The 23,034-nt window shown below is 37.4% G+C and overlaps 2 protein-coding genes across 2 annotated transcripts in view; one reads left to right on the forward strand and one right to left on the reverse strand.

The window, feature by feature from the left end:
* Positions 1–11,609, forward strand: LOC121727740 (splicing factor ESS-2 homolog). The gene is made up of 8 exons (XM_042115721.1): positions 1–176; positions 262–415; positions 3,223–3,339; positions 3,593–3,786; positions 3,989–4,162; positions 4,567–4,760; positions 7,865–8,002; positions 11,303–11,609. Exons 1-8 carry the CDS (start codon positions 30–32, stop codon positions 11,589–11,591), a joined length of 1,407 nt encoding a protein of 468 aa, XP_041971655.1. The 5' UTR covers positions 1–29; the 3' UTR covers positions 11,592–11,609.
* Positions 11,599–23,034, reverse strand: part of LOC121727741 — a 16,482-nt gene continuing 5,046 nt past the window's right edge. The window contains exons 2-6 of the mRNA XM_042115722.1: positions 20,078–20,198; positions 18,259–18,465; positions 13,912–14,148; positions 12,749–13,044; positions 11,599–12,065 (exon numbers count right to left, since the gene is read on the reverse strand). Coding sequence (XP_041971656.1) covers positions 11,671–12,065; positions 12,749–13,044; positions 13,912–14,148; positions 18,259–18,465; positions 20,078–20,198 — 1,256 coding nt within the window. The 3' untranslated portion in view covers positions 11,599–11,670. The remainder of the gene's footprint in view (positions 12,066–12,748; positions 13,045–13,911; positions 14,149–18,258; positions 18,466–20,077; positions 20,199–23,034) is intronic.

A 23,034-nucleotide genomic window follows, 5' to 3' on the forward strand; every position in this document is an offset into this window, starting at 1 on the left:
GCTTACAAGTGCCGGAAGAGTACCACAATATGTCTGAAGAAACAAATGTAGGAGCAGCTGCGCTGGAAAATATGCAATTGTTGCAGAAAGAAAGTTCAGTGTTTAAAGTACCCAAAGTACCAAAGAAAAAGGTTGTTAAGAAAACAAATGTTTTGGATGAAGAAGAGTATGTTAAGGTACTTTAGTAGTCATTTATGGCCAACTACTATGAAATGGTTAATTCTTTTCATCATAATTTCATCAACCTTTATTATTTTCCAGGGTATTGCCAAAATTATACAAAGAGATTTCTTTCCTGATTTAGAAAAACTTAAAGCACAAAATGACTTCCTAGAAGCTACCGAAAACAAAGACTATGCTAAGCTGCGTGAAATTGCCAGGAAATACAGTGGACAAAGACCACCTACAGAACCTTGTGAGTAAAATAATATATACATATATAAATAATAATATTTAACTAGCCTAGTTTGTTGTCTTTACATTATAATGCTAAGTAGTCACATACGGTTTTGCTCGATCGAGCAATAACATCGAGCAAGACCGTGAATCGGGATTTCGTCCACACATTCAGCATTGCTCAATAGTTTTATTCTAAATTGATATATTCAATTCTATCGAGCTGGCTCGATGCGAGTCTTTGAGCTGTGAGTTTTGCGGCATACATTAATTATTACTTGATTTGGAGTAAAAATATCGAGCAAAACTGCATATGAGTACTTAGCATTAAATGGTTTTTTCCCCTGTATAAAACTAGGCACTCACAAATTGCAGAAGTTGTAGTACCTTATTTTATATATAATATACTTACTACTACGAATAATAAAACATTACTTTTATATGTTATATCTTTTACGTTAAAAAAACTTAGTTTTTAAGAGACTTTGTTTGTCATAATCCTTTTATTTCTTTTTTTAAATATCCTTTTTTATGGTTGTCTGGAAGAGACCGCTTAAAGCGGTAAGACCGCCAATTTGCGCTCTTCCTAAAAATTGTTTCTCTTTCGCATTTTGTATTTTATTATGTGCAAATAAAGAGTTCATTATTATTATTATTATTTACCTTGCTTTACATAAAAATGCTCTATAATGCTTTTAACCCTTATTCAGGCCCCACGTGCACTGGCATTCAAAAATATTTTTAAATATGGTACAATGTATGCCTAAGAACTGTTTCTTAAAAAATATTAAAATTAAGACAAAAACTAAGTGGTCGTGGCATAGGGCATATAATTACCACCTACTTTGAATAATGATTTTTCCCAAAATAAATAGTTAAGTAAAAAATTTTTTGCTTCATACAAAAGATTCAAATATTGGTAATCAAAATAAGGTTTTATGAATTAAAATAATCGGCCAAGTGCGAGTCGGATCGCGCACGAAGGGTTCCGTACCGTTATAGACGAAAAATAGGCCAAAAATTGTGTTTTTGTATGGGAGCTAGTGGCGGATTTACCAATAGGCTAAGTAGGCTGGAGCCTAGGGCGGCAGATTTAGAGGGACGGCAAATTTAGCCCCATTTTATTTTCTTACAGAAATAAAAAATTCCACCAAGAACATTTCTTGTAAAATATTGCAGCAAAAATTGAATAGCCTACAGGCGGCAAATTTGTAAACCCGCCACTGAATTGGGAGCCCCCCTCAAATTTTTATTTTATTTAACTATTAATATTATTAATTAAAGTAGACATATAACTAAGGCCTTTATGAAAATTTCAAGTGCCTAGCTGATCCCATTATTGATTACGAGCAAAAAAGGCCAAAAAAATGTTTGTTGTATGGGAGCCCCCCTTAAATATAAATTTTATTTTGTTTTTAGTATTTGTTGTTATAGCGGCAACAGAAATACACAACCTGTAAAAAATTCAGAAGTCTAGCTATAGCGGTTATTTAGTTACAGCCTGGAGACAGACAGACAGACAGATCGACAGACATCGAAGTCTCAGTAATAGGGTCCCGCTTTTACCCCTTGGGTACGGAACCCTAAGGGGGGTATTACATTATCATTTATATTGGATCATTTCTATGATCATATATAGGATCCAATATATATGATCATTTGATCATATCTGCATATTACATTATCATATTTCATTGATCCTATTTTACGTCATATTTTCAATAGCCAATGGAGAGCGCTAACGCTGACAGGTATTGACGTCAGGGTTACTAGATCTCAGAGAATTCGATTTGTCAAAAGACATCGTCATTTTTAATATGGCTTGTTTTTTGTTATTTCAGCAAGATTATCCAAGTATATACTTAGAAAAATAATTACATTACATCATTTGAAACATATTAACGAACAAGAAATTAAAAACTCTTTTTTATATTAAATAACTGGCAACACCTATTTCTATGACCGTATTGGATCCAATATCTCAGCAAATGTCAAAAATCTATGATCAAGGAAGAAATGAATCTTAGGTCTATATTACATTATCCAATATCATTGACTCAATGATCTCGGATCCAATATATATGATAATCTAATATCCCCCTAAAAAGACAAAGACTATAAAACTCCAATTACCTAGGTGGTTGATAAATCATACAATGCCTGAGAGTTAAAGTTGAGGCTAAACCTACGCGTCAGTGACGGAGCGTCAAGTTGCGTCAAGTTGTCAAATGTATGTTTTGTATACAAAAAACACATTTGACAACTTGACGCAACTTTACGCTCTGTAACTGACTCGTAGGTTTGTTCTAAGCTTTAGGCTTAAGGGATAAACTAATGTTTTACTCATAAAGTTAATATACCTAGCGGAATAGAGAAACAAAGGCCTAAACAAGAGAGATGTCACTATCAGTAACACTGCGTGGTAAAAAGAGACGTGTGATACATGACAGCAGCACTCTTTTTTGACGTCCAGTCGGCACATGCCGCACGTTAACAATTTAATTTCATAGAATTCATGTTCAATCATGCTTGTGTAAGTGTATTACGTACACATATTTTTCACACAGATGAAAACCAATTTTGGTTACGTTTGACAGCTCGAGCTTGTTGCTCTATTTGCTAGGTATATTAACTTTATGGTTTAACTGCAGTAGGTATGTCAGAAATGCAAGTGTTAGCAATTACAAGCGTAGCGTAGTAGACCTACAGCTCAAAATTTTATAGATATACATATTGTATTAGAATTTTTTTCTACAAATATATTTGATTCGTGTAGAGAATAATATAATGTTATAGAATATAAAATATTTTTGTTCCTTCCTGCAGATAACTCACCAGCAACATTTGACACACCACATCATGGAGAACAAAATATTCTCTCCGAGCCTCCACAGATAGAAATTAAAGAACCCCCTAAGGATATTACAGATAGGCATACTTTGGGTAACTTTTTATTTTATATATTAATCTGATCATTTGTTGTAATCTCGCAAGGAAGGTTTCCATTACCTGTGTAAAAGTACAAAATCATTAGAAAATATTAATTTTTGATAGTTACATGAATGAATGTAACTGAAATGAAGAATGCTTGTAATTTATATATGTATTATAATTTTTTGGTTTTTATTCATATATCAAACCTTTACCTGTAAACTCCTTAAAATATAATTAAATTACATTTTCTCATGTATTTCAGATTCATTTCTTGCTAAGCATACAAGTGAAGATAATGCTAGCTATGATCGTGTTATATCATTAGAAAATAAGAAGCGAGCAGCAAAACTTTCCTCCCAATTTGAAGCTGAAGTGACATCGGCAGCTTTAGTTGACTCAGCATTAGCAGTTCCATCTATAGAAGAACAAGCTGACCAAACAAAAAGGCCAGAAGAGGTATACCAGTAATTTTGTTACTAAATGCTTATTGCAGATTTACATAGTAGTATTTTTGGTAATCCAGAGCTTATGGTACTTCAATTCCTTTCATGAAAATTCATTCAATAGTTCTTACAGAAGAATATCACACACATCCATAATACTCCATACGCACAAACATGTATAACAAAGAAAATATTTTATAAAACTTTTTTTGCAGATAGACACATGGCGTTACCGAGCCAAAAACTACATAATGTATGTACCAGATGGTGCAGCCTCTCAGGTACCTGGACCTAAGCCCGAACTACAGTATGAAAATACACGTCTCAAAACTCAAATATTTGATCCTATTAAGAACAAAGAAGAAATCAGTGCCATCGCTAGAAAACAGGTACCTAAAGAGCAATTTACTTTTTATAAAACAACAGCTGATTTTACGCTTTTCAGTAGGAATCACATGTTAATTTCAATATAGTCACTTTCATAAATAAGCAATTACCATTTTAAAAAGCTATTTAAAGGTGTTTTGCGATTTAAAAAAAACATTCAGCATAATAATATATAAAAAGCGCCCTAGAGGGTGCTTTTTATATATTATTAAACAAAGTTTATAATATGTCATCAACCTCTAGAGAGGTTGATGACTTAAACTTTGTTTACTGACGGTATTAAATTAATAAACATATTGTTATTATAAATTACGCCATACCAAAATTTTGAGACTGTAATCTCTGTTTTGTAAAGACTGCGAATTATTTTCTCGTCAGCTAAATGTTTTTTAAAAACATTCTTCAGGACCTCAGTGTTAAGGGGAAGATCGGTGTGGACGGTACAACGATATCGTCGGAGAAGGTGGACAGCCAGTACCCGTTCGTGGCGACGCCGTCACCCCGCCCCGGCGACGGCCCCGACCAGTCGCCGCTCATGACCTGGGGTGAAATAGAAGGCACACCGTTCAGACTGGATGGAGGAGACACGCCTCTTCCCGCGTAAGTACCATATCGCGGAAATTGATTCCTACTTTGACAGACTAACGTCATTAGGTGATCATGTCTATAATATGTTTGTGATTGTTTGCTTTAGATGCATAAAAATGATGGTTCTTTATGTGACTTACATAAGTTTTAATAAAAATAATAACAATTAATATATCCAAAAAGACAAAAATATGTTAGGCTTTTTGTTTCTTGCGCCACTTATTCGAAAAAGTTCCGGATTGGCTATTGTCATATCAAAATCGCGTAATAGTCGTATTCGTTTCGTTTTTCAACACATTGCTCATGCACTTAGTTGAAAATTTGTGTCAGTGTCAGTATCATGTGCCAAAATCTGACAGACATTGATGATAATAATTTATATTATTGCGCATGCGCGAAAACTGCACATGTGCAGTTGAAAAATTAAACGAAACTATAGTTTACACAATATTGACGTCACTTACAAAGTGCGAGACCATATTGCTGAATTTTGAATTTTATTTACATGTTTCTTAATAAGAGATACATACATATTTTAAAATAAAAAAATACGTTCGATGAACTTCTTAATCGCAACCAAACTGTAATTCAAGATTAAAAATCTGTCAAATACCCCATTCAATATTAAAGCTGGGAACAAATTATCGGACGTTGTCCTCGGACATTTTCCTCGGATGCGGCTTGTTTCTATCTGGTTAATACAAAATACACTAAACTGTGCACATTGTCTGACATAAGTCGCGGACTCGACCTTGAGCGTTCGGACGTCTTAAAAGAATCTGGCTAGCGAGATGTTTTTTCGAAGCACGAGTTAAAGTATGCGTAGTTTACCCAACGGCGCACGTAAATTTACGAACACTCGAGTTTCAGCAGGGCCGAAAGTTTCGGCTATATTTTGGAAGATACCGAAACTAAGGCCGAAACCGAAACTAGATTTTTTGCCCGAAATTGGCTGAAACCGAAATTTCGGTCGGTCACTAATCTATGGCCCAAACGTCTTCGGAGATGCGATGTTTTTGCATCCAGCCAGCCAGATCAGTGTTCGGATGTCCGTACGCTCAAGGTCGCGTCCGCGACCTTGACGACCTATAGCGTTCGGACATCCGAACAGCTGATGTTTTTCATCCGCGGACATTATGAACGGGGCGCAGGCGCATCCGCGTACGGCGGACAATTTTCTGAAATGACTGGCCATACATCCGAAGACTCATTTTCCTACAAACTTTCCTTCGTCCGCGGACGTCCCCGTATGAACCGTGCACATTGTTAAGTCGTATCCATCAGCCGCGACTTATGAATGCGTCCGATAATTTGTTCCCAGCTTTATAATTGTGATCTGTCGGCTGGGTTTGACGTAAGACGACCAAACTTCGTAGGTCCCCCATCTGCCTAGGAATCAACTTCTCTGATAGTAAGTACTTGTATTACTTTGTCAAAATCTTTACAAATACACTTAACTTTATTGTCCATATATGTAAATATTTTTATAAAGTTTTGTGCAACGTCGAATGACTCGAAGTTTTTAATTACTTAATTAGTAGTTACTAGTTAATGGTCCCTAGAAATATTAGTTTTGGAGCCTCATAGTGTAGTAGAAAACAAGTCTAGACTAAACTCCGATTTTTAATTCAAGATCAAAAAAGCTACTTCAGATACGTCACTGTCAAAGGTGTCAAAGTGACTTATGTCATTGTCAAGTGAATATTTCAGGTTTCGCTAACCTTTTCGCAATATGTTACTTTATTTATTATTGGCATTACTGGTCAACATAATGATTAAACAAGGTTTTCGTCAAATAATCCTTATTGATACAAGCTTGTATATTAATATTAATGGTTTTTACTAGAACCCAGATGATACTCTTACATCTTAGTCTAAATAGGACGTCTTTTAAGTTTGAATAGCATTCGTCCCTCTCGCACTTACATAGTTTACAGAATAGCACAAATGCTGCTGTAAAACATATAAGACATCATTTTATCATTTTAATATTATGGGAAAGAGATTCGGAAAGGTTAAAATAAAATCACTTTTCATGCGCATTTTTTATTCTTCTTCACTATCTTCCGAAAAAAATGGCGGCAATAAGATAACGACCATAAAGCGAGCTACATACAATTTTTCTGCTATTTTGTAAATTAGGTACATGTATATTTAAATTATATAGTACCTGGATGACCGAGCTTTGCTCGGTATAGCAAACACTCATTGACTTCGTGTTACTTAATAACGCCATATGCTGGTCGTTAAAACAATTAGTTGCTTATAGTATTATTATTCGCCAATAGATGTCAGGAAGAGTCATATTTTTCAGTTTATCGATTATCGATAAAACACGAATAATCGATTTATCGCCCCCGAGACCCCCTATATACTAAATTTCATGAAAATCATTGGAGCCGATTCCGAGATTTGCTCGTTTAAAGATATAAGATTAAGTATGCTACTTTAGCCTGTAAATTATTGCCCAAATGTTATGAATACCTGAAGTGATACCAGTAAAATACCAGGTATACTACCAAAAATTACCGATGTTTAAGATTTTATTAGGGCGTTTTGTATTTATGTAAAATAAAATAACTCAGGTTACTTATTAAAATCATCTGATTAAAATTACTAATAATTAAAATTATCTAAGCCTTGTTTTTTAGAAAAAAAGGAATATACTCTTGCACAAATATTTTATTGCAGTGGCAATATTGTAGTAGTTTTTTGATCTTGAATTAAAAATCGGAGTTTAGTCATGGCATATAAATAATGATTATAATCTTTACGCAATTAACCAAAACTATAATTACTTACGTTAATAAGTATGGACTTAAATTCAGTCCATTTAAGGCGCGAATCAAGCATACACACAAACTTTTGCATAACATTAGTGATTAGAGTAATGAAATTTGATAACCGAAAATATATATTTTTAAAGCCAGTGTAAAGTCATGATCATATTAACAAAATGGTCTAATTGATTAGACTCTTAATCAATATGAACAGAGCTTATGTGCGTCATTAAAAATATTTGTGCACATGAATTATATAAATAATCACTGCCTCATATCTTATCTCTCAACCTTCAAATTGTATCAACAGTATTTTTACGCACGTGTTATCCACAGCGTGGGCTCGGGCGCGGCGTACCGTATGCTGGAGGGCGGGGCTCGCGAGCGTATCGCGATGAAGCTGGCGGAGCGCGCAGCCCGCCGCCGCCGAGCGCCCCCCACACCCGCCCCCTCGCCGCTCGCTCGCCCGCACACGTGAGTATCGTGCTGTTTTGATTTTTTTTAGAATTTTGATTTTTAACCGACTTCCAAAAAACGAGGAGGTTATATGTTCGGCTGTGGATTTTTTTTTTGTATCTTTGTCAACCCAAATGTTGGCAACTTCATATAAAGGATATAAAGTTGCCAACAATGTATGACTCATAATGTAAAAAAATATATATTTTTAACCTAACCTCATCATAAAAAACCTCAGCTTAACGAATTAATTGAAATTACGAATATTTTACATGTTTGATGTTCCCCTACAATTTGTTAAATCGAAGTTGCACTGCATTTGAGTTTATCTATGTCCTGTAAGGGTGCCGTGAAGCTAAACGAGCGTAATTTTTGAGTTGTGAGTCGCAGAATTTCGGTCGCGTAAATATCTTTTCACACCAATCATGACTCACAAAATTACGCTCGTGTGAATCAAACAGTACTTTTGTATCAATCTGAATGCAGCAGAACTTCTGCCAGCCCAAATTCTGCGACTCACAACTCATAAATTACGCTCGTTTGGCTTCACCCTAAGCAACTTCCATTATTTTTATTAGGTTCAATTTTGAATTTCTGATTCCTGACACTTATTCAAATTTTAAATCGGGGGTTGTTTTTCAAATAATTAATTTAACATTATACCCTACTGCGCCAGAAGGAGTATTATGTTTATGGAGTGTATATGTAAATTTTTTTGGCACGTTCTGCAGCCTGAACAGCTTAGTGGAACTTAGCTTGAGAGGTGACGTTAGATTCGAGGTTACTGTGAGTGTAACAATCCGTATTTGTAGACAAATACAAATATTTATTAACCAAAATTAGTTTTATATAATGTGAAAGTTAGATCCCCACACTATGCGATGCCTGTCCTGTGGGGATGGAACGAAAACAAAACGCAGTCGAGTCAATATCAAAATGCAGTCTGGTTTAGAAGTTTAATTATTATTTTTACTTGTTAAGAGTCCGGGTGGAAAAAATATGAGGGATTACAATTTAGTATGTAAATATTGTAATCTATATATATAAAAATGGATTTTCAATTGTGTTAGTCGCGCTAAAACTCGAAAACGGCTGAACGGATTGGGCTGATTTTAGTCTTAAAATATTCGTAGAAGTCCAGGGAAGGTTTTAAAGTGACACGAAATTCACCGGGACAGCGAATCGTTCATATTTTTGGTATGTAAATATTTTGCAGTGAATACTGAATCTTTTTTCAGGACCCTAGGTAATTACTTTCTTAAGCTGAATAATAACTGATTCATGGTATTACGTTTGTATGAGAATTTCGATGGCATCCGGACTCTTAAGATTCCGTACCTCATGGAAGAAATACAAAACTTTATAGAGATTCCTTGTAGTTACTACGGATTAATACGGAACAATTTAGAATTAAGGAAATAGTTATCAAAACTATACATTAGCAGTCAGTATCTATTTTGTTCATACTATTATAAGTACCTACTTATGTGTCTTAATCTGATTAGTAATAATATACTTTATAATTGATAGCGATTAGCGTGGTACATAAAGTTAATATAGAATAGAGAAGCAAAGGCCTGAGCAAGCGAGATGTCACTATCAGTAACACTGCGTGGTAAAAAGAGACGTGTGATACATGACAGCAGCACTCTTTTTTTGACGTCCAGTCGGCACGTGCCGCACGTTGACAATTTAATCTCATAGAATTCTTGTTCAATCATGCTTGTGTAAGTGTATACGTACACATGTTTTTACACACAGATAAAACCAATTTTGGTTACGTTTGACAGCTTGAGATTGTTGCTCTATTCCGCTAGGTATATTAACTTTATGGCGTGGTATGATTGTTTGTTTGATATTTCTTATCTGTGATGTCTGTGCAGCTGACTGCACCTCATTTTATTTTTAAATTATGTGCCATATTCTCACCTATGTGAAGTTAGCAACCGAGTTCAAGGTAAATTATTTTTATATATTATGTCATTCGATTGTACCCGGAGTGTACCCGATTGTACCGCAATTAAAATCGTAGACTATTATATTGTTACTATATGAAAAATCGTTTGAATCTCAAAAAATGTTGTGTGAGTATAAAGTGAATAGTATCTTCTTTAATAATCTTTCTGTTTTGGCGAGGTACAAACGATAAATGTTACAAAATTTAACTCCGAGTTTTAAGTGTTTTCGGCGATTTATTTTACCTCGGTGAAAATTTTTTTTGCCTAAAGTAATTATTGTGGATTAATTTAAAAAAAAATAACTTATTTTACTCATATTTTGTACTGCTTTATATACTTTCTTTCCTTCTACTCCATACAAAGCCTTATTTTTAAGGAAAACAATTTTTTTTGTTTTTTTTTCGTGAAATAAAATAAAAGTTAATCTTTAAAAACGGGTACAATCCGGTATGCTCTTCCAGATGACATCATTGAAATTCCGGAATCTTTATGTCGGTTGCTAAGCAAATTTTACCACCTCCCCATTTCTATCCTATTGAGGTACAAACGATTTTAATTGCGGTACAATCGGGTACACTCCGGGTACAATCGAATGACATATATAAAAATCATTTACCTTGAACTCGATTGCTAACTTCACATAGGTCATATTCTCGTGGTAATGAAAATAAATTATCACTGAATATTTTACGTTGTTAAAGTGTTGCTATGTCTATATTTTGAAGGTAATTACTGTTAATAACAGTCGTAAAAACCATTTTTGGCAGATATATTTTCATTAATATGTACAAAATTATAAATTTAAAGTAATAAAAAAAATAATAACTTACCTGCAATTTTAAAAAATAAAACAAAAATAATTATGCGAAGAAATAAATCTCTCTTAGAATGTACCTAATTTACTGTATGTTGCTGAATACTTATGTATAGAAAAATATTTAATTTGAGCATACATTTTTTGTTATTAAGTATTACTTATACCATATTTTGGAATCTCGGAATCGGCTCCAAATAGCTAGTAATACATAATGCGCGTAGAAACCATTTCCATCTAGATACAATATTATACTAAAATATAATTTCTACGCTGGACATTGTCAATACTTTGTTAAAGCTTATTGCATGGAGTTTTCTCTCTTCGATTATATACTAAAATTGATTGATCAATAGAGGCGCCTAAGCGATATCGGTGATTGCTTCTTGCGTTGATAAGATTGACGACAATTTAAGCGCGAATGGACCATAATAGAAAAATAAGCCATACGTAAACAGAAAAACTTTCAGATTTTACAAAATGACGAAGGTTTGGCTGCCCCTGGCTCTTGGGCCAATACGTATAATATTAACAACGTGTGGACAGTTTCAGAACAAACACGGAGCGGCTAGAGAGCATGTCGCCGGCGGCGCGGAAGCTGGCGGCCAAACATCTGCTGCTGTCCCCGCGACTGAGGCTGACCCCCAACGCCGTGGGGGTCCTGCCCCATACGACGCCCAAACGGACCCCCACTCCCCGCACGCCGCTCGTGGCCCCGCCCAGACCCCCCGCCCCCGCGCCGCTCGACACCCCCACAGACGACATCACCGACAACCTGCTGCAGATCAACGTCAGCAAACGAGAGAGATTAAAAGCGCACGACTTCTTCAAATAAACTTCCATTTTATAAGTAGAATTTCGTTATTATATATCCACACACCCGCGAGTACCCGAACATTTCGCATGAACTAAACTCAAAACGAGCTCATTATCGTCCTGAACCATGAGGCCGACTGCGGCGTCGCATACGCCGAGTTGGGCTTCAGCTCCGTGTCGTCCGTGGGGTCCTCCACGAATATGTTCACGTACGACGTCCTTATGCCGTACTTAAAGAACGCCAGGTACGGGAAATATTTGATCAAGAAGACGGAGTATCTGTAGATCCAGTTCATGACTATCCTGCCGATGAAGCAGGAGTGTATCGCGATCATGATGCTGGCGAAACTTATCCTGTATCTGGAGGGCCCCGGGAGCCGTTTGTAGGCGGGGGAGGATTCCACGGTCTCGAAGTCGCGCCAGTGCAGCAGCAGCGGCTTGGCGTGCGGCACCTCTATCAGCGGCCGCTGTATCACATCGGTCGCTTCCACACCTTAAAATATCACAAATTACAGTACAGCTACAGGGTGAACATGACTAGTGATTGGACAGTACTAGTCATTGGACAGAGCACAAAATCACTATATTTAGGTTGCTTTAAAAACTACCTGGTTTTTTTTAATGAAAAAAGGGGTCAAACGAGCAAACGGGTCACCTGATGGAAAGCAACTTCCGTCGCCCATGGACACTCAGCATCAGATGAGCTGCAAGTGCGTTGCCGGTCTTTTTAGAGGGAATAGGGTAATAGGGGAGGGTAGGGAAGGGAATAGGGGAGGGGATTGGGCCTACGGTAAACTCACTCACTCGGCGAAACACAGCGCAAGCGCTGTTTCACGCCGTTTTTCTGTGAGAACGTGGTATTTCTCCGGTCGAGCCGGCCCATTCGTGCCGAAGCATGGCTCTCCCACGTATTCTTCTTTAAAATCAGGCAGTAAAATTATACGTCATCATCTTGTCATCATCTTGTCATCATCATAATATTGGTCCGCCCGAATTGGGCGCACGCACATTACAAGCGAGACTTCAAATAACTTTAGATAGCAGATTTTTATGTAAAGAACTACAGTAGAGTTATGCTACAAAATTATATTTGTTCTCAGAACACCTTTACCTAATGATATAAAATAGTGACATGGAAGACATGGAAGGAACAAAAATTCTGTACAAAATACTTACAACAGTCGCTGGTGTTTTCTGTTTTGGGTTGCGATTTCTCGACTATACGTCTCTGAATGTCCACTCTGTCTCTCTCGGTGAGTATATACCCGGGGACGTTGGCGAGATATCTGGTGAGGAAGAGGTTGGCCTCGATGTCGATGGTCGGATTGACGCAGGTCATGGCCTCGAGCAGCACCCGGGCCATGTGCTCGAAGTACTCAGGCACGTCCGTGAGGCAAGGAGTGTATACCCTGTCGCAGATCACTTGGCACACCTGCCTCGTTTCTTCGACTGTCTTACGGCAGATATTGTATCTGTAATAAATTGGTGTTGATAAACGAAGATCTCTTCGAATTAATATTTTACGAAAATTTCAAATAGTGACAATATTGACTTATACAATATTGTCTTGCTCACCGGTGAGCTTATGGGGCTTGATCAAAATAGAATATCATAGGGCTTGATGGGTTAATAAAGGTGCTTTTGATTTTTTTTAATATTAAACACCTAATTATGTATTAAATTAAATAATTAATATTCGATGTGTCCCGACACCGGTGTCCGATCCTTTAATGTTATGATGTAGGGCATATATTTTATCGACAAATTGGCTCCCAAATTTTTTGTCTCTATCGCGGTTGTAAAATATGGCAGCCATTTTAGATTTTCTCTTACTTTCACACTAATCTGATCAAGTGCAATACTTCTGATGTAAATATCCTATGAAGATAAAAAAGGTCTCATTTACGGAAACCGTTGGGTCACGGTTAACTTAATAGTTAATATGAGAAAGTGGCGCTACACAGACCCATTTTAATATTGTGTGCTACAAACTTAAATATACTTACTAGTGTACCTACCGATAACTGGTAAAAAATTTCACAAGTTAATTTTTAACTTGCGCATTTGTGCACTCGTGAACTGGAGATAGTGAGTACTCATTTAAATTTTGATAGCTAAACTTGTAGACTCCGCTTACACAATCTGTTAAGAACTTCATGGAATAAAACATAGAAAAACCAAAGTTTATTCATTAAACTAATTCAATTACCGAAGTTAGTTTAAGGAAAAAATCTGGGACTCTTTTTAATTTTAAAAGATAGAGGTATAAATCTTTTTTTTTTATAAAAAAATAAGGGGGGGGGGTACTTTTTTTGAGAGTGGCGTCATTTGTCACCAACCTGTCCTCTATGCCGATCGCATGTCCGATGGTTCTCCAGAAATGCAGATAGGCATCCCAGTCGCCAGGCTCCAGCTGTCGTATAGTGAACTCGTCGGACTTGAGCAGGGAGAATCCAATAAATCCAAATTGTGTCAGCGCCAGATCTCGCTGCGAGACTATCCCTTGTCCCTTAAGCTTCGCAGACTGTCCAGCTCGGAAATGTCGACTTCTAACCGTAGCTAAGGATTTCCAGGACCTGATAAAAAAAATGTCGATTCATCATAATTCGTAGGTAAGTTTAATAATAATGAAAACCACAATATTTTTTACAATCTTCTTACGCCGATTCTTAAAATAAAACCTCGCTTATTTTACCCAAGATAAAAATACATTTTATAATCTTACCTATAATATCTTTAAACGAGCAATTCTTGTACTTATACAGGTGCAACAAAAATAAGTGATAATTAGAGATGTGCCGACTAGTCGGTAAAGCCGACTATCCGGCCACTTTTGTAGTCGGCGAATAGTCGGCAAAAAGCGCCGACTAATCGGCTTGTTACTTTTTTGCTATTATTGAAATTACATTAAAGAAAAACCTTGATTATTATTTATAATGTGTTCATATCACACTCAATCAGTGTTACACATTTTAAAATTAAAAGAAGTGTTTCTGAAATTACTTGCTAGTAAAGAAATTATTTTAGTAAATATAATTTCAACAACAAATTAAGTGTGTATTATTAAATCGAGATTTCATGTACATGCAAAATATTTACTGAAAACCATCAACTGTATCATAGAAACAAAATACACGATTCGACACGTTCGCAGGCGGCGTGTGCGACTTACCCGCAAAACAGCAGTAAAAAAGCGTTACGGAAACTTCCGAAACCATGATCGGTTTCGCCGACTAGTCGCCGATTAGTCGGCTTCTTTGCAACCGACTAATCGGCTTCTTTGCAGCCGACTAATCGGCTAGTCGGCTAGTCGGCCAAAGTCATGATCGGCACATCTCTAGTGATAATACTTTAGGGTGTGTACGTGTTCCTTGTAGAGAGTTCACTGTGAAAGTAGCAGCGCTGAAAGACGAAATATTTTTTTACTTTTGTATGGGGAAATTCGTGATGCTCGGGCCAGGGCCCATACAAAAGTAAAAAAAAATATTTCGTCTTTCAGCGCTGCTACTTTCACAGTGAACTCTCTACACGGAACACGTACACACCCTAAAGTATTATCACTTATTTTTGTTACACACTGTATATATAAATGTCGCAGCCGACTGGTTTAAATAGCCGTTCAATCAAACAGCTAGCCTTTTGACTGAACAACGCCATTCAATCACACGGCTATACGTCGTTTAGCCGACTTGTTGACTACAACGTTCAACACTACAGCTAGACGACGCTTAGCCAACTGGTCTGTTTTTGTTTTGGCTGGGGGCTGTGCACCCCGAGCCCCCCTTTTATTTAAAGGCGGTCGCCGGCTGCTGCCGCAGCACGCTCGCTGCCGCAAGAAGAAACCCCTCACCTTCCGCCTTACGCAGGTACTCACCGGGCACGGATGCTTCGGTGAGTACCTGTGTAAGGTCGCCAGGAGAGAGCCAACGCCAGCCTGCCATGAGTGCGGCGCTGTGGAGGACACGGCCCAGCATACCCTTGAGGTGTGCGATCGTTGGGCCGTGCAGCGCCACGATCTCGTGGCAGTGCTAGGAGGGGACCTCTCGCTCCCGAGCATGGTGCGCTGCATGCTCGAGAGCGATGAGGTCTGGCAGGCGGCGGTCTCTTTCAAAAAAAGAGGCCGCGGAGCGGGACAGAGAGGACGATCCCACCTCTCTGCCGCTCCGCCGGCGTAGGACGGGAGTGCGGAGGTGACGCTATGCGAACCTCCTAAGTCTCGTCTAACGGGGCTCCGGGAGAGGATGGGAACCTCCCCGGCTTAGCCAGTCCCGGCGCCGAGGGGAACGCTTCAGTTTGCCGAAGTGTTCCCTAGCTTTGGTGGAAGTCCGGTCCCTTCTGAGGTAGACCGGCCGGTCGTGGAGGGAGTCCTGTGTTTGTTAGATCCGGGACATCCCTCCTTTTTGCGGCTGAAGGCGAACCGCAGGTGGTTTTAGTGAGTAAGAGTCTCACATACCCCCGGGGTGCTTCAGCTAACTGAGGCACATCCCCAACCCGGGACACCTCGGATGGGTTTCCCCTGCGCAAAAAAAAAAAAAAAAAAAAAACACGCTCGCTGCGCTCGCTCGGCTCCCTCTGTGTTTTGGTCTAAGTTCTAACCTAACCTAACCAACTTTTGGACTTTCTGGATTGTGTTTGTTTTTGTTTTGACGGGGGGCTGTGCCCCCCCAAACCCCCCTTTCGGGGGAGGCTGCGTCCATCCATTTCACAATCCCGTAATTTCTCCTCGAATATTTGTTGAAATTTTAATTCACTCGTATGTGCCTCGACAATTTTTGTCTCTTTAATAACACTTGTGACTTTTATTAACTACTTTCTTTCCGAAAAACAACCACAAACACCAACAAACACCTGCTAGTTGACGCCATATTGTAAATAAAACGCACCTAGCGCCGCAACGGTGCGCGCTGAACTACTTCAATTAGACGGCGGCTTTTGAATCAGCTGTAGTGTTGAACGTTTTGAGCGACTAAAATATTCAATAGAAAAGCTAGACGTGTGATTGAATGGCGTTGTTCAGTCATAGGGCTAGCTGTTTGATTGAACGGCTATTTAAACCAGTCGGCTGCGACATAAATATTAATTATTATAATTGGAATCTCGTAATCGGCTCCAACGATTTTCATGAAATTTTGATATAGGGGGTTTCGGGGGCGATAAATCTGCTAGATCTAGGAATCATTTTTAGGAAATGTCATTTTATTCATTTTTTATCGAATACCGAGCAAAGCTCGGTCAAATAGCTAGTCACATATTATTATACTACTAGTGCACTGTAAAGCATTGGTCGGCAAACTTGCTGGCTTATGCAGACGACGCCTCTACGTATTTTGTTGGTTTAACCACAGAATACAGTTTAACTGAAGACCAGTCAAAAAGATTACGATAACCACCGACCAAATGAGATAGGCCCGCCATCAATTTCTTTGATTTACATAACAAAAGAGACAACAATAGCTTCCACACGCAGGTAAAAATACGTTTTTATAAATAGGGAAAATACTCAATCGTTGGGAGTTACTTCATCCTAATATTGACACACGGGATACCTTAAATTTTTGTTTGGATCTGCTGCATGCGAAAAAAATAGGATTTTGTGCAGTATGGAGTATGGACTTCTTCTATATGAAAGCTAGGAAACCATCAAAACACCTCGTGCGCGTGCTTTTGCATTGATTTTTGTAGTTTTTAATTATGTATATTATTCATTACTACCCGTGGCCCGCATTGGTCAGTACCGCCGCAAAAGCTGGTACGTCCCGCAATTTTAGAATCTGTAATATATTTATCTTCGGAAATGTTCATTTCAATCATATGCTTGAGCCGGGGAGGGGGGGGGGGGGGGGGGTGCAATCAGTACTAAAAAATTTATTATTTTTAGGGTTCCGTACCTCAAAAGGAAAAAACGGAACCCTTATAGGATCACTTTGTTGTCCGTCTGTCCGTCCGTCCGTCTGTCAAGACCCTTTTTCTCAGGAACGCGTGGAGGTATGAAGCTGAAATTTATATCAATTACTCAGGTCTACTGTCCCTTGAAGCTGTGAAAAAATCAAACTTCTAAGCCAACGCAATCAAAAGATACAGCCGTTTATGCCGCAAATTTTCGACACTTGCAAGGGAATCAAAACCTACAGGGTGCTCCCGTGAACTCAGAATCTTGAAATTTGGTACGAAGCAACGTCTTATAGCATAGATAAAGGAAAAATTACGAAAACCATAAATTTTTAGTTACCTACATCACATAATATATTTTTTTTTAATAATTTTAAACTTACTACCCATTTCCTCATAAACGCGTAGAGGTATTAAATTGAAATTCATACCAAATACTCAGGTCTATAATACCTTTAAGCTGTCGGAACCCTCGGTGCGCGAGTCCGACTCGCACTTGGCCGGTTTTTATATTGTATTGCAATATATATATAGATATTAAACTTAGTAGGGACGTCAACATGATCCAGGGGCGGGCAGCAATGTTATTATACTTATAAACCTCACTCTATATATCAAAGAAAACCGCATCAAAATCCGTTGCGCGCGAGCATTTTTGTAGGGCTCAAGCATTTAGGTATGCACTTTAGTTATAATTATTTTAAAGTTTATTTTCAAGTGCGTTAATGAAATTACCTTCCCTTATCCTTTTTAAAAGCCTATAGTTGGGTTTTCTCTTACATCCAAAGCGAACTTACGTGCTGCCCGGATACAGCTCGTGCTCAAACCACGACATGGTGTGCAATATGGTGGATACGTAGCGCTTGTAGGCCGTGTACGGCGAGCTGGAGCGCCGGGAACCGATCAGCACCTTCAGGATGGATGGCACCGCGAACACCGCTATCAGCCCACACATCATCGTAGTCGTCAGCGTGAAACAGAAGTCCCAGAAGAACCTCCGGCCCCTGAGATAAAGGATTTTTTTATTGCGTATTCTTTATACTTAACATTTAACAAAGAGGAAAAAGTACTATTGAAAATAATATCAAAGCGCACGGAAGTGCGCAGGCGTAGTTCCAGCAGGCCGCGCGCATGTCGTGCACTATTTACACGAACCGTTTCGACCCTATTGCGAGAGCAAAGATAAAATTATACCTGCGTAATTATATGTATACTAACTAGTACTTAAGCAGTATACCCAATTTCATAGATTAGGTTCGGTATAGATCCTGAAATAATAAAATAGCTAGGCACTAACTCACTCACTCACTCACAACGCACTGACTGGCAATCAAAACCTCTAGGGACTAGGCCACTTCCAATTGTCCTAGCCATGGGCGTACGGGCCAGGGGGGGGGGGGAGGCAAATTACGCAGATTCTGTGCCAGGGGGGGCAAATCAGATTTTTTTAAGCTAGGTGCTTATAAAGAATAAAAAATCGTACAACGCCTTGTGGGACTCCAGTTAGAGTGCGGCAGAGTTCATCGATTTTGACTCTTTGCTGACCACCATATAGGTAGCTCCGAAACCAGTTTATAGCTTCTTTTGATCTAATATTATAATATTATATCAAAAGAAGCTATAAACTGGTTAACATAGGTATACCCAATTAGCTACATTTTCATTACATACTTATGAGTAATGAGTAATTAGTTTAGACATTAGTCAGGACTAATGATGAGAGTGATACCATACATACATGTATGTACCTACATACCGTAGACGGTAAACTTACGTACCTAACTGCCGCACTCAGAGTCGAACATTAATTACTTAAATGTAATTAATTCAAAATTTTGACATAGTCCCCCATACATTATCTGTCAAACTCTTCATTAAATTGAAGGTTAATCGTAATTAAATGTCTCTGAGTACGGTGCGCGGCGGCGGTAAGTATCACAATATCATTGACCGTGTATAACATCAAACCGGTAATTTTTTGATAAATGGTTAAATTCTGAATATTATGGTTAGATTGTTACAACTTACAACTAGTCATGTCTAGTGACGTCATATTAACTAATTTTAGGCATGGTACGACATAATAAAATTTTCCTTCCGTAATTTTAATAAAAACCTTTATCACATAAATGTAATGTACATTTATGCGATAAAAACTTTTATGGTATTTTTTAAGTTATTTTAGTGTACTTAATAAAATTCTGAGAAGTATTTTTCGTAGTATTTACGTTTTAAAAATATTTAAATACACAAATAGTTATCATAAATGATTCTCGGCCTTCCTCGATAAATGGGCTATCTATTATCTAACACTGAAAGAATTTTTCAAATCAAACCAGTAGTTCCTGACCTGAAATTAGCGCGTTCAAACAAACAAACAAACTCTTCCGCTTTATAATATTATTAAGTATAGATGTTATACCTATCTATGAGGTACATAAATCTCTCAAAATTATATATCTAACTTTGTATCTATTATATCCATTTGTATCTATCATATCCGTCTATCTACTGGTAGCAACTAGCACCAGCTCGAGTATTGCGTATTGTTCAACCAGACCAACGCCAACCATGTAGAACCGACTATACTTTATGTAACATAACATCCATACTTACTGCTCGTATTTCTTCTTGTCGAACCATACCGGTAGAGTCAGTTCGGAGTCGTCAGGATTTTTCTCGTCCGATGGCCGATCGTGCGCCTCTTTAGAGAAGAGGCCTTCCAAGAACTCGTCCACTAGAAATAATAGCATAATAAATATTTAATTAAATTCTTAAAACAATGAAGGCCGTTTTTGAGATCGAAGGCTTTAGACAAGTAGGCAAGTAAGTAATTCAGAAATTAGTTACGCTCTATGGTAGGCTCTATGAATAAAAAGAACACGCTTTTTGAAGCTTGGCACTACATTTCAAAATATAAAATATTTGTTATTTATTGTATGCAAATAGCTGTAACTTTAACTATAACTTTAACCCTTAACTGGTATCGGGGGTCAAAAGTTACCCCAGGCGTTCGAATTTTCTATGATATCTTTACTATTTAAACATGTACACTCTTCTCATTCTGTGTAATCTCGTTACGTCGGGTAGTGCGGTGGATGACGAACGTACGTGGCTCTACTGTTGCTAAATATGGAGTTACAAATAGTGCTGGGGTCAAAAATTACCCCCGATACCAGATATATATGTTTTTTTCAACGGTACCTTGTAATGATTTTTAATAATTTTTTCGATACATCGGGAATTTTAAACCAAAATTAGCTTTTATGAAATAAGTACTCGAAATCTAATTCAGAAACCACCCAGAAAACTATTATAACAGTCTGCAACGTGAAACAGTAATTTACGATCGTAAGAAGAGGAAGGAAATCAGCTATTGTAGCAAATTATCATAGGTAGGTACAGTTTCAGATTCTTAAAATTCTGGAAGCAAAAAAGTGTATCGAGTATAACAAGTTTTTATTACTGTAATGTAAAGAAAATTTTGCCAAAATCACAAACAAAATAGTAAAATTTTACGAGCATTTTTTGGTTTCTGGTTTTGCTCTGTCATTTTTTTATTTTTAGTCGATATTAAAAGAAATGAATGTGTTTTATTATTTAGATTATATAAGAAAACTAGATAAAAAAAGAAATAAAAGAAATGTTTATGTTAAAATATATTTAAGGGCTCCTAAATTAACAGTCGTCTAAGTATGATCGAAAACTAAGATCTTTTTTTATATAAGGAAAAAAATATTATTCACTAATGTTAGTGGCCTTAAAAGCTGAAATTTATTTAGGTGAACAGATTTATTTCAGTATACAAAACTAATTACTAATTAATTTGAAACAAAGCTGTTTTTATATATTTATTATGTTTTATTGGAGTGCGGTCACTTTTTACCCCCGATACCAGATACGTTGCCTTTTTTAGCGAAACCAGCTAAGGGTTAACTACAATACAAAATGTCAAATCTTTGGTTAAAGTTAAAAATGGACGCCATCAAAATGCCATATTTAACCATAGAGTTTTACCATTATCATAATAATTTAGTTTTCTAAATTATTATGATAATGTACATCTAAAGCTAAAATCATTTTAATGATAAGAAGAAGCAAAAACGATGGTAAAACGGCCTTGTATCGCTCTATAATTTACTAACCCTGCACTATAATAAAGCAATTATTTGTTAACTACGTACATATGACGTAGGTACACTTTACAGGTATAGGTACTACCTACATAATATTACCAGGCGCAGTCCGAAGGGGGGGTCACAGGTGACATGAGTCATGACCCCCCCCCCCCCCCCCAAATCTAAGGTCAAATTGAAAAATCTCAAAATCATGCCAAAAAATAAAAGGAAATTTTTAGCTATCCCCTAACTACTACCTACTGCGTCCGACCGCTTAGTGTAGTGACTAGTGAGTGACACCCCCCCCCCCTCCAAATTTCAGGCTGCGAGTATGAAACAATATTATTATGATGAGAGGCTAAATGGTTCAAAATATGTATCTACCTACTGTAGATGAATCTACCAAATTATTTAAAAAAAGTTGTTTTTGGTTTAAAACTTAAGTGTCACCGCAGACTTACAATTATTTCAAGTTGGGCGAATAGCGTACAAACCACAGAAATAGATCAAGATAGAAGCGCCATGTCGCTCCAATTTGTATGAACACGAGCGTGTCACTTTTTTCATACCTACTGTGACGTCACAAGAGCGAATTTCGAATCGATTCCGCGCGTACGGGTATTCCCATCACTAAAGCGCTCTTGTGACGTCACAGTAGGTATGAAAAAAGTAGAAATGCGCGGGGTTTTTCATCAATTGTCTCTACATTAACAATCAAAGTTTAGTAGAATGTCTTATTAATCAAGTATTATTATTGACTGTTTATGTTATAATCTAAACAGGTTTCAATTTAAGCCTCTAAAATTCTATGAAAGATATATCGTAGCAAAGTTTTTCATTAAAATATAGGTATAATAACTATATTATTTATAATCTACTTACAAACAAGTTTAGGGCCAACGTTCAAGGTCTTTGATATTTGGCCAAGTTCCAAGTTAGCAAATTACTCTTCTAACTTGTTAACTTGTAACGTTAGGTATTTTACAGATGTGCTTACATTTTACAAGCTTACTTAAAAATACCAAGCAATTCTTTTACCACCTGCTAAGTGATTTTGTCACGTTACCAGTTTACCGTCTACACGCGATCCTGCAAACCGCATACAAAATCCTTATTTCGGTGTAACAATGTTGAATAGTCTTTTATGTTTTAGGTGGTTTAAACTAGGGATGCCACGAATAGTGAATTGGCCGAATGCCGAATACCGAATATTCGGCAACGCAGTCGGCCGAAGCGCCGAATATTCGGCACGAAATACTTTGAACATTTCGAGGGCGTGGTAGCTGGATTAAGACAAGTCGCAAGTTGTGACTTGTCTTAATCAATCAACGAGGAAAACAGGTTGCGACTCGCAACCTGTTTTCCTCGTTGCGTTTTCAAACGAGTCATTTGCGTCAAACGAGTTGGATTTTTATTTGAAAACAGTTTGTCTAGATCGGAAAGCCGATCCTTACA

This window comes from Aricia agestis, chromosome 6 (assembly GCF_905147365.1).
Source record: "Aricia agestis chromosome 6, ilAriAges1.1, whole genome shotgun sequence".
Lineage (NCBI taxonomy): Eukaryota > Metazoa > Arthropoda > Insecta > Lepidoptera > Lycaenidae > Aricia > Aricia agestis.